The following is a 12,443-nucleotide window of genomic DNA, read 5'->3' as shown; positions in this document are numbered from 1 at the left end:
ATGTTACCCCCAGTTTATTCTATGGAACATCAACCCCGAGAGATATCCTTGGAAAAAGGGAACTGCAGACTCTACTCTCTCTTGGAGTCACAATATGTGTATCTGGCACAGTAAAGGATCTGAGAAGTCCTGCAGTAAAGACACCTGTTTCCCTTTGCTTCACTCAACCTTTCCCAAACATACTAACCACAGAATTTATTTTGTCTACAGAATTTTTGTTGACTACAGCACAGTGCCTGGTTTTCTTTTTTTCTTTTAAATATGGAACGCTTCACGAATTTGCGTGTCATCCTTGCGCAGGGGCCATGCTAATCTTCTCTGTATCGTTCCAATTTTAGTATATGTGCTGCCGAAGCGAAGTGCCTGGTTTTCAGCACTTGCTGAAAGAATAGAAAATGCTGGCATTCCACAGAACTAGGAATCACAGAACACGCTTCAGAAGTACGGGCTGCTCAAGCTCTTTCTTCTCCAGCTCGGATCTGCAACGGTCCCTTTCATGCCATCTACTCCACATCATGCAATCCTCATCATTCAATGTCTGCAGGCACTGTGCTAGATATAGCTCTGGACCCCTGAAAATGTCCTCTCTTTTCATCCCCATGGTAGGTGATATTATTCTATCACTGCCATTTTGCCAAAAATTAAACCCTGGGTCAGAAAATTTAAACCACTGGCCCAAGAAAAAAGCTAGAATGCAAAAACTCAATCAGTCTAACTCCAAAGCTCATGATCTTTCTCCTCCGCCAAAGTATCTCCCTGTAATGCGCTGTGGCCATTGTGCAGGCTGTCCCCAATATCCCTTCATGCCTTCTTCCACGGTAGCAGAATCCTGACTTTGTACACGGTGGCAACAGGTCAACCAGGGCAATGGATTGGGACCCACCAACCCAATCACAAGGGTGTTCCCACTTCTCCACTTCCCAGCCTTATGACTAGGTCTAGCCATTTGATCTGGGTCTGGCCAAGAAGGCACAATTAAACATCATCTGTGGGGTAGGGAGGAGAAGGTGTCCTGGGGGAGCTGAACAAAGATACAGACCAGCTATACCTTGACACGTACCCAGTTCCCTTCTTTCCTGCCTTGAACCTTAGTGTCATGGCTGAAGCTTCAGGGGCCATCTTGCAACCATGAGTATTTGCAAAGACATCAGCTCTGATATTATGAACTTACTGGGCTGACTCAAGAAGCTACATATCTCCAGATTTGTTACATGAGAAAAAGATACCATTGTTTCATTAACCACTGTGGTTGGATTTTTTCATTTCATGCAGCTGAACACATTCCTGATGGACCCACATGCTTTTTCCCACATTATTTGCTGTTTGGACTATATAATTTTATTTCAAATATACACTGTTAGCCTTTTCTCCCTAGCCATAAAGTACACGTCTTGAAGGCTAAGTACCTGTTGTACATTTTTGTTTCTACAAGGGTACATGCACGGGGGTCTTCGAAGATAGTCTGCACAATTTAATACTTAGAGTTTTGGAGCAGGAAGTTGTCACCATCAAATAGCTGAGATATATATGACACCTGTTTCCTAATAGATTAGTATTTCTCAAAGTATCAATAGGAAAACATCTGAACCGTTTGTTAAATGCAGATTCCTGGACCCCTCCAATTCCAACTGAATTAGACTCTCTGGGGTTAGAGGCTAGGAGTGTGCATTTTTAACAAGCTCCCCGTGTGGTTTTTATATACAAAAATTGAGAACTAGTAGAACACAAAAACCCTGTGGATTCAAAGCTTACATGGGGTTTGGCAGGACTTGGCTGGACCCCAAGTCACCAGCCCCTCCTCAGTGGCCCCACTCTAGCCCTAAAGACGTGGGAATTTCAAACTCTTCCACGGGAAATATGGGTAAAGTGGTTGACATGCTCTGAGGCTTATTGGGACTAGGACACTAACAAACAGATGCAGCCCCCATAACTGTAACTTTCCACCAGACCAATGCTGCCATCCACCTGCTTAAAAAAAAAAAAAAAAGAAGAAAGAAAGAAACACCAGGCAGACAAGCAGCAACAGAACCCAGGGCCCGCTGCAACCATCACCATTGCCCAAGAAGTTATCAGAGGATGGAGCCTGTGGAACAGAGGAAAAGAAAACTGGAGAAACTTATACAATAACCCACAAACTAGCAAGTGGGACTCCTGGTTCAGAGGAACAGAAGGGGCTGCAGGTGGCCCCTCTGGTTACCTGTTTATTTACAAGCATGCAGTTCTGAGCATGCAGTATCTCAAGCACTGCTCAGACAGAAGGCTGGGTCAGGGCATCCCACACTTTTGCCCCCAGCAGCAGAATCCTAGCCCAGACTGCTCTCCCAAAGCTCCCAGAAAGAAAATACCTGTGCCACCCAACAGAATGTCCGCCTCTCTAATACACCCTTGACATTCATCTTATTTTATTTCTGAGGATCATTTTCCCAGATGACAGGCGCTCGGAGACATGTATTCTAGGGTAGTGAACAGCATATGCAACACACACACACACTCTAACTCCACTTTCAAAATGATGACCTTCCTGCTGCGAGAGAGGTGGTCATTGAGACTAGAATGGGGGGTGCGGGGGTGCAGAAGGGCTAAAAGATTCCCTTTGGACTGAAGAGTTTAGGCCTGGGAAACTCAGCAACTGTCAGCTTTGGGAGTTCCCAAATTTAAACAAGCCATGTGTATGGCTGGGCCAGTTTGGAGGGAAGTGAGCCCAGCCCTTCGGATGTTTCCAAACATGGATGTTCAATGATTTTGTGGAGGCCAGGCATAGTCTAAGGCTCTTGAAACATTCCTCTTTTGACCAAATGGCCTTCGGAAGAAATAATTTCTGCCATCTTCTTTCTGAATAACTTTGCATCCACCCCAACCCCCACAAAACTGTTTGGAACTCCCCTCAAGTTCTGTTGGAGAGAATGGTACAAGTCACCAGATAACTCCTCCTCCGACCCCTTTCCTCAGGGTCCCACCAAGAGTCAAGAGTATTTTTCCACACTTGGGTGTGCTGAGCCGGGCATTTCTTTTTTTAATCTTTTTACACATGTTAGGCCTGTAACAGCTTCCTGCATCAAAATGATCTGATTGAAAATGGGGATTTTTTTTTTTAACGCATCTTGCCTGCTGACATGTATATCACTGAAAAAAAAAAAAACCCAAAAAAATCCAAGGAGCCAAAGCAGGGCTGGGAAGGAGGCCGAGAGAAGATGAGGCATATATTTATAGGCAACCCCATTCTGGGAGCAAAAACCACCTTTTGACCACCTGCAGAATGCGCAAGATCACGTGGGTTCTCTGCAGCGCCTTAATGTCTTACCCAGCACACAAGCCCCCGTGGCATATAAACAAATCCACAAGCGGAAAAGAGAGAGAACTCACTCAGAGAGGAAGCGGATGATAATCACAGCCGCAAGAATAATAATAAATAGAGAATAACAATTACTACTACTACCACGACCCAGCCAAGCGTAGACGACAGCAGCAGGACAGGGGTGTCCAGTGCAGGCTTTACAAGATAAATCACAGAAAACCACACCGTGCCCCCCTTGCTACCCTTCTGCCCCCCATCCCTACCCCACCCCCCAAACAGAATCAAAGGAAAGGGGATGGTTGGGAGAAAGGGAAGGAAGGAAGAATTGCATTTCTTTTTTCCCACCGTAAGCAACACCTACCTCCAGGGTCCGGATTTCTTTTTGTGTGAGGTCGTTGGAGGTAGCACATTTGGTCCTAAGCCCTTCCAGGTTGGAGATACTCAGGTCTATCATGTTTTGGACCAACTCGCACTGCTGTAAGGCTTTTTGCAAACTCAGAGGCTGCTGCTCCTCGCTTTTCGTCATGTTTTCCTCATCCATCGCTTGCTCTGCAAGCCCCCTTCCCCACCTCCTCCTCCCAGAGAGAAAAAAGGGGGGCGACGGGAAAGTAGAGGTAGTCTACCCCCTACGCCTCTCCAACCACTGCGACTTCTCAACAATGTCTCATGAAGAAGAAACCCAACATCTCACACAGGGTTGAGGGGGTGGGGGTAGGAGGAGGGGACGAGCCAAAATTTATTATTTTATTTTGGGGTATCAAGCCGACTCCATTAGAATGCCTCCTCTCTCTCTCTCTCTCTCTCTCTCTCTCTCTCTGGTCCCTGAAAAGGAGAGATGCTGTTTCTCAGAAGCAAACCAGGTGATGTGATGCTGTCTATACACTTAGGGAGGAGGAGAAGGAGGAGGAAGGGGAGGAGGAGGAGGAGGAGGAAAAAGAGGAGGGGGAGGAGAGGAGGCGGAGGAGGGAGAGGCGGAGAAGAAGGAAAATAGCGCTCACTCTACACACCGGCTCCGTGAAGGGCAAAATTATTATTATTATTTTGGCTGGCTGGCTTTTATGTCAAAAAAAATCTTGTTTGCCCCACTCCCAGTTGCAGTGACACGGCATTGTCCACCGTTTGGGGTGCTTTAGCGCGTTCTCAAGATGCTGTCTGCATTGCTCCCGCGGCTGCGGCGGCGACTGCGGCTGGCTGCTGTCTCCTCCTCGCGCTGCTGCTGCTGCTGCTGCTGCTGCCGCCGCCGTGCTCCGGGGGTGACGGCTGCTGCATTCGCTCCTGCCTCGCTCCTCACCGACATCTTGCCTGTCAATCAAAGGGCGGGGGGAGCGAGGGAGCGCCGGCGAGGGATGGAGTGCGAGCGAGGGACCCGCAGGGGAGCGGGTTGGTGGAGAGGCGCCGTGCGCGCATCCGCCCTAGCCGGCTCCGGCTCCGGCCCCAGCGCGCCAGGGACCCGCCGGAGGAGGCGGAGGAGGAGCGCGCAGGCTCGCGCACCTGGCCAGGGAAGGGACAGTCCCGGCGGGGGCAGGGGAAGGGAGGGGGCGGGATTCTCGGGGATGCGGAGCTCGCGTGGCAAAGTGAAATTACTACCGGGCGTGCGTGCGTGCGAGCGAACGAGCGGCGGGCGGGGCGCGGGGGAAGCGCGCGCTAAGGGCCGAGGCTGCTCCCGGGGGCAGTGGAGGTGGCAGGGAGTGTGCCAGCGCGCGGAGACTGGCCGAGGGGCGGGGAGTGGGATTCGGTGCGGGGTGGGGGGGGGCCACTACTACAGCCCCGCTCTCGCGAGACGTGGCCGAAGTACTGCTCAGCAGGTGCGCTGTGCTTGGGAGCAGGTGTGCGCCCAACTTTAAAACCCTCAGTGCGTGCTGGGGAACCGTCAGCGTGAACCTGGGCACGTCCTCTCTGGCTTTCTTTCTGGATATGTGTGTGTTTGTGTGTGTGTGCGTGCGTGTGTGTGTGCGTGCGCGCGCGCGAGACTGTTTGTTCGTTTGTCCCTTTCTTGTTGCTGGGGGAAAATAAAACAAACCTGATGATCTTACATGAGCTATATGAAGCTGCCTCCCAGAATTGCTACCCTGGCCTGCAGTTACACTGATGGGTGACTTTCCATTTGGAAGCGGAAAGGGCTTTGCCTTAGTCTGATTGTTACCAAGTCCTATATATCCTGCATGATCTGATCCCAGCCTACCTAACTGACCTTATGTCAGCAAACTATGATCCCAGACCTAAGAATGGTTTTTACACTTTAAAATGGTTGGGGGAGGGGGGTGATCAGTAGAATACTTTGTGACATGAAAATTATAAGAAATTCTAATTTCAGTGTCCATAAGTAAAGTTTTATTAAAACATCATCCATTTGTTTATTGTGTTTACTTGTGCATTATGACAGCAAAATTGAGTAGTTGCAACAGACACTGTTATGACTTGCAACACTTAAAATATTTACTTATCTGGACCTTTACAGAAAACTTAGATGACCCTGATTAAGTCACCAAACATATTCTTGCCTCTGGGTTCTTTGTGCTCCATTCCTCCTCTGCCCTGATCACAATTTTCCCTCACCCTCTCCCTGTTGGCTCCTTGTCGCTCAGAGTCAACTCAAATGTCACCTCAGAGAGGCTTCATCCCTGGGACCATCTTAAACTAAGAGTACTACTCCCAACACAGATTGCCCAAACAATATATTTAGGATAATTAGCAAAAGGCACCTCTTTTCTAGGTGCTCTATGCCAGGAAACTGAGTTTACGGGGCAGACTCAGAACACATGGTACAATATTTGTCCCTTAAAGGAGTCCGCTTGAGAAGGTAGAATGACAGCCAGTGTCGGCAAATGTTTTTCAGACGATGACCATCAGGTTTTATAGCTCACACAGTGCTGACTGAGCATTTTCAAAACCCTTCTGTTGATGAGAGGCTCAACTGAGTTCTGTATGTTCCCAATCTTCTGAACTATGAAGTTTGTGGATTCCAATTCTCTAATAAAATTCTCTTTTCAGCCCTGGCCGGTTGGCTCAGCGGTAGAGCGTCGGCCTAGCGTGCGGAGGACCCGGGTTCGATTCCCGGCCAGGGCACACAGGAGAAGCGCCCATTTGCTTCTCCACCCCTCCGCCGCGCTTTCCTCTCTGTCTCTCTCGTCCCCTCCCGCAGCCAAGGCTCCATAGGAGCAAAGATGGCCCGGGCGCTGGGGATGGCTCTGTGGCCTCTGCCCCAGGCGCTAGAGTGGCTCTGGTCGCAACATGGCGACGCCCAGGATGGGCAGAGCATCGCCCCCTGGTGGGCAGAGCTTCGCCCCTGGTGGGCGTGCCGGGTGGATCCCGGTCGGGCGCATGCGGGAGTCTGTCTGACTGTCTCTCCCTATTTCCAGCTTCAGAAAAATGAAAAGAAAAAAAAAAAAATTCTCTTTTCATCTATTTTTTTTTTTGCTTTTTTTTTCTTGAGCATATTAATCAAAGTTCATTTAAAGCCCTTGTTTAATTCTAATGCCTTGGTCACCTGTGAGGTGTGTATCTATTGACTATATTTCTCTTTGTTTGCAGTAAGTTAGTCCTGTCTCTTGGCAGGCCTTGTAATTTTTGTTGAATGTCATACAATCTGTGCATGAATAAAAGAATACAGAGAGTATCCAGGTGATTTTATCTAATTTTAGAATGGGCTCACCCTTCACCCTAGAATATCAGCCTCTCCAATCCCCAATTTTATATCTCCAACCCTATGAGACTGCCAGAAGTTCTGCTTGTTTCTCTGTATCCCAGCAACAGGAAAAAGTGACTACAGAATGTCAGCTCACCTCAACACAATTCCTCTCTCTCCAGAATCTTGGCCCCTCTAGTCTTGGTTGCTTCTGAATGCCTTTACGTGGATGATGATGGTGATAATGATGATTGGATCTGGCTTTTCCAGTTATTTTCAGATGAAGTGGAAATATAAGCAATGAAAGCAGCCCACAGGTCAGAAGTCATTAACAGGCAAGGCTGTAAACAGCGCACAAATGCATTGTTTGACCACCCTCTATTTTTTGTTGCAACTGATTGCTAGAGTGGACATTTTTTAAGCTTTGCATCCACCCCACCTCCTTTAAATACCCTTCCTATGTTTGGAAAATGAATCTTACCTCTCCATAAGAGACACCAAGGCACTTTTCCAGGAACTTTCTTGCAACCAGGTTTCATGTGATTGAGACTCTGTTATTAAACACATCACATGAGATTTCTATTGGAAAATGAGCCACAAAGAGGAAGAATCTACCTGATAGGATGGCAGCCAATGCACATGCCTCCAGGTGGCCCGCAGCCCTGTGGTGTGGTTTGGGCATCATTCCTGGCTACAAGCCTGGTTCTTCTCTCCTCTCCTAAAGATGCTATAGGCTTCCTAACTACCTGTCTTTGTCCTCTCAGGTGGCCATAACAAAATACCACAGACTGGGCAGCTTGAACTTTTCTTACAGTTGTGAAGGCTGGAAATCTGAGGTCAGGGTACCAGCATGGTCAGGTCCTGGTGAGAGCTCTCTTCCCAGACTGCAGATGGTACCTTCTTGCTGTCCTCCCATGGCAGATGTGGCTCACATGGTTTCCTCTTCTTCTAAGGCCACAGCCCCATTGGATTAGGGCTTCACCTTTTCTACTTCATCTTTAGCTCTGAAAGACAGTGAATAGACATTGGGGGCTAGGACTGTAACATATGAATTAAGGGGACACATTTCAGTCCATAGTACTGCCCTATTAAAACACTTCGGCTCAAATGATCTAGAGTAGAGCGTGTCATTTGCAACAAAGAACCCTGGCTAATATTCTTTGACAAGAATTCCAAAACTAGGAGATTCAACCAAAAAAGAAAAAAAATGGAGACATCTAGACTTTCTGGAAAAACGGAATGATCTGGCCACACTGGGAAACAATGGCTGAATGTGAGAGACAGCTGTCCTTTTCAGCTGGGACACAGGCTCCAGTTCATCAGGGTCCCCACCCAGTTCCCTTCATTCATTATTTCAATTTCCTGCCTGACCCTGTTGGTAGCTGCATTTGCTGCCCCTGGTATAGCTTTAGATAGTCTGAACCTCAGATCAATAAGAACCTCACCTATTTCAAGCTTGGAGAACTGGAGCTAGCCAGTGAGAACTGTTTTATTGCTGTTCTTGTTATATTTCATGCCAGAAGCCGCATACTACCTCTGACTGACACATGTCTCAGAGTGGTTTTATCAACACTGGGAGTAAGTTATCATTACCAGGCGACTACATAAGCTGAACTTGGGAATATCTCAGTAGACCCCATAGTTTTTAGTTTCAACTGTAAGAATAGTCCCTTATTCAGGTATTAGAAATCCAGTCTAGTCCAATCAAAACTGCATTCTCATATCCAGTTTAATACTTTCTTCCCTGCCCCTGGTATGCCCCACAGATGGCTCAGGAATCTGCAGCGGGGACTAGGGCAGGTGTCTCTCCTGCCTTCTCTCTTGCTCCCCTTGCTGAAGTACAGGAGCAGAGAAATGAGTGGGAAGGACCCCTCAGCTGAGAATAGGTGAGTACAGGTACAGTTCTCTTTTGAGTGCCAGGTGCTCCCTCTAACCCGGTTTTTTAACCGACAGATTTTTGGAGACCTTCATGAGGACTCAATGTACATTCTGGGTGACCTCTTGTATACCCTTTTCCAATTTATACCCCAGGAAGTTCCCCACATTCTCTCTCTGATGTACCCTTGCCTGGCACGCTGCCTTCCTGGGTGAGTCTTTTCAGTGTGTGTTAAAAATGTATGCTCTGGCCCACATGAAACAGAATGTACCTTTGCCCTGCGGCCCTCTCTCCTCACCCGCCATCATGGGCAGCCCCAGGCACCCTTTCACCAGCAGCGAGATGCCAGAAACACACCCCACTTGGTGTTCCCAGTGACTCTTCTTTGAACTTTCCTCTCTTGACTTGGGGGTTGGAAGGGAAGAAGAACCTCCCCCCAACCCCTACACACACAAAGGCCTTCCAGAGAAACCTCTGGATAAAATCTTGACCTTGTCTTATATAGGCTGGAGGTTGATGGTTATTGATGGTCAGAGGACCAGTCTGGCCACTTCTGAACAGAAGGAGGAAGTATTGTTACCCATTGCCCTCACCTTTGAAGTTTTAGCTAAAGTTCTGGGTCAGCCAGAAAAGTCTCATTCCATATCCTATTATATTGGTAATGAGTTGGCCTCAGTGTTTTCTAAGTTGCATTGTGTAGAGGGTCCCAAATTGGGAAATGGCAGATTAAGAGGTAAGGGGTTGGCCAGTACCCCTGGTCCTGAACAAAACTAATATTGGCTTCTTGAAGGGCTCAAGACACTGCTTCCCTGGGGCATTTCTTTTTTCTCCTTTTCTACTGATTCTTTGAGGCGGGGGCGAGGGGGGGGGGAGATATCTCTGAAAACTAGTCCTCAGGATCTCAGGATACAATCAGAGCTCCCATCGCTGTGAGAGAGGATTATTTCTGTTCTGTTCTGTTCTAACTCATTGATCCCCAAACATAAATGGCCTTTAAAAAAAATACTTTTGTTGAGTGCAGGCAGAATGTTCCTATCTTTAACCTTGTGCATTTTTTCCAACATCAGAAAACTGATATTTTTTTGAGTTCTTCTCCTTTTGGCCTTTTGCCTCTCTGTCTCTTAATTTTCCAGTGTGAGCAAAACAACCAGATCACTCTCTTGATGGCGAGATAATTTGAGCTTGCAGTAATGGACAATTTAGTCCAGTGATTTATGCTGGCTTTACAAATTAAGCACTCAGCGATGCACTGTGAATTTTCAGATACTGCGCCCTCAGGACGGGAGAGGATGCGTGCTGTGACACCCTCCGAGTTCTCGGAGACACACAGCCCAGGGGACTGTTGGAAATTGAGGAGTAGCGATGCCAACAAACAAGCTTGCTTACTTCTTATGCCATCTTGTCTATGAAGTTCTGCCTTCACTCAAATGGTGTCTTTGAGTGAATCAGTAAAAGGCATCTGCTCTTCAAAGGTACCGAGGGTCACCACGTGGGGAGCAGAGCATACATCGTCTGGATCTCAGACTTGCCCCTCTGATCTGGGCACCTTAGCAAGGGAACAGCAGCCTGCATAGCATCACCTGCAGAAGCCCTGATGAAGTCCTCAAGTCTTTTCTTTTGTTCTTACTGTGGTAAAATATATATACCATAAAATTTTACCACTAGTGACATTTCATATTTTCACAGTGCTGTGTAACCATCACCACTGTCTACTTCCAGAATGTTTTTATCATCCCCTCAAAAAGTCCTATACACATTTAGCAGTCACTCTATACTGTATCCCCCCTCCCCTTCTCTCAGCCTCTGGCAACCACCAATATGCTGTCATATAAGTAGAATTATATAATACTTGTCCTTTTGTGTCCAGCTTCTTTACTTAGCATAATGTGTTCAAGGTTCATCCACATTGTAGTATGTGTCAGCACTTCATTCCTTTTATGACTGTATAATATTCCCTTGTATGGACATACCACATTTGTTTATCCATTCATCTGTTGGTGGATATTTGGGTTTTTTCCACCATTCACATACAAGTCTTTGTTTGAACACCTGATTTCAGTTCTTTTGAGTAGATACCCAGGAGTAGAATTGCCAGATCACATGGTAAGTCCATGTTTAACTTTTTGAGAAACTGCCAGACTGCTTTCCACAGCGATTGCACTGTTTTACATTCTTACGAGGAATGTGTGTCGACTCTTATGTCATCGCCTCCTCCCCTCCTGACTCTTCTTGCACTGATGTTATTTCATTACTAAAAAAAAAGAAAATACAGTAATGGCACACTTAGGAAAGTATGCATTTACATATACATTTCTTGAGTGCTTGCAATGTGCTAGGGCATGCTATAAGCTTTTAGGACTTAAATATCAGTAAAATGCGGCCCTGGCCGGTTGGCTCAGTGGTAGAGCGTTGGCCTGGCGTGCAGAAGTCCCGGGTTCGATTCCCGGCCAGGGCACACAGGAGAAGCGCCCATCTGCTTCTCCACCCCTCCTCTCTCCTTCCTCTCTGTCTCTCTCTTCCCCTCCTGCAGCTGAGGCTCCATTGGAGCAAAGATGGCCTGGGCGCTGGGGATGGCTCCTTGGCCTCTGCCCCAGGCGCTGGAGTGGCTCTGGTCGCAACAGAGCGACGCCCCGGAGGGGCAGAGCATCGCCCCCTGGTGGGCAGAGCGTCGCCCCTGGTGGGCGTGCTGGGTGGATCCCGGTGGGGCGCATGCGGGAGTCCATCTGTCTCTCCCCGTTTCCAGCTTCAGGGGAAAAAAAAAAAAAAAATATATATATATATATATATACACACACACATATACACACACACACACACACACACACACACACACACATATATATATACATTTTACTGATATATATATATCAGTAAAATGCGAGGGACAGAAACTCGACACAAACTAGTTTAGGCCAAAAACGTGACTCATCACCAGCAAGTTAAAGGGAGGATTCTCACGCTGGCCTTGCACTACCTTTTCTCTTCCCGTCGCTCGGTCCCCTTGCCCCACCTTCACCTGGGGTTCCCCCCTCATTTGTTGTACCTGCCTGGCCCCCACTGGCATGAAAGCTTAGGATTCCCAGTGCACACAAAACAGAAGACAGGCAGTTAAGAAAATATAGAAATCAGGCGAACCCTGTGCTGACTTCCATTTTCATTCCTTTGTAATGAGATGTCTATAGACCCTGTCTCCCAAAATGTTATACGACTTTCAAAAAGTAAGGAAACTTCCCCCCTTAATGTAGTGGTTTGAAACCTTAGTTAGCTGCACATGGGAATCACCTGGAAATTCTTAAAAATACCGATGCCTGGGTCCTGCCCCACAGAGACTCTGATGTAGTTGGCCTGGGGAGCAACCAGGGTGTAGGGGTGTTTTTAAAAAAAAACAACAAAAAAACTCCTGCCTGACCAGGTGGTGGCGCAGTGGATAGAGCGTCGGACTGGGATGCGGAAGGACCCAGGTTCGAGACCCCAAGGTCACCAGCTTGAGCGTGGTCTCATCTGGCTTGAGCAAAGAGCTCACCAGCTTGGACCCAAGGTCGCTGGCTCCAGCAGGGGGTTACTCGGTCTGCTGAAGGCCCGTGGTCAAGGCACATGTGGAAAAGCAATCAATGAACAACTAAGAAGTCGCAATGCGCAACGAGAAA

At 47.7% G+C, this 12,443-nt stretch overlaps 1 protein-coding gene and 1 non-coding gene across 2 annotated transcripts in view; both read right to left on the bottom strand.

The window, feature by feature from the left end:
- The window catches only part of KSR2 (kinase suppressor of ras 2), a 295,021-nt gene extending 290,217 nt beyond the window's left edge, over nt 1-4,804 (bottom strand). Inside the window, exon 1 of the mRNA XM_066260479.1 lies at nt 3,657-4,804. Within this exon, the coding sequence (XP_066116576.1) occupies nt 3,657-3,836 (180 nt within the window). The 5' untranslated portion in view covers nt 3,837-4,804. The remainder of the gene's footprint in view (nt 1-3,656) is intronic.
- On the bottom strand, nt 256-363 carry LOC136327882 (U6 spliceosomal RNA). Its single transcript, XR_010729941.1, has one exon. It is a non-coding gene; the product is annotated as a U6 spliceosomal RNA (small nuclear RNA).
- Nucleotides 4,805-12,443: the final 7,639 nt, after the last annotated feature.

This window comes from Saccopteryx bilineata, chromosome 2 (assembly GCF_036850765.1).
Source record: "Saccopteryx bilineata isolate mSacBil1 chromosome 2, mSacBil1_pri_phased_curated, whole genome shotgun sequence".
Taxonomy (NCBI): domain Eukaryota; kingdom Metazoa; phylum Chordata; class Mammalia; order Chiroptera; family Emballonuridae; genus Saccopteryx; species Saccopteryx bilineata.
Note: the sequence above shows the minus strand (reverse complement) of the source record. Positions and strands in the feature narration are given on the sequence as shown.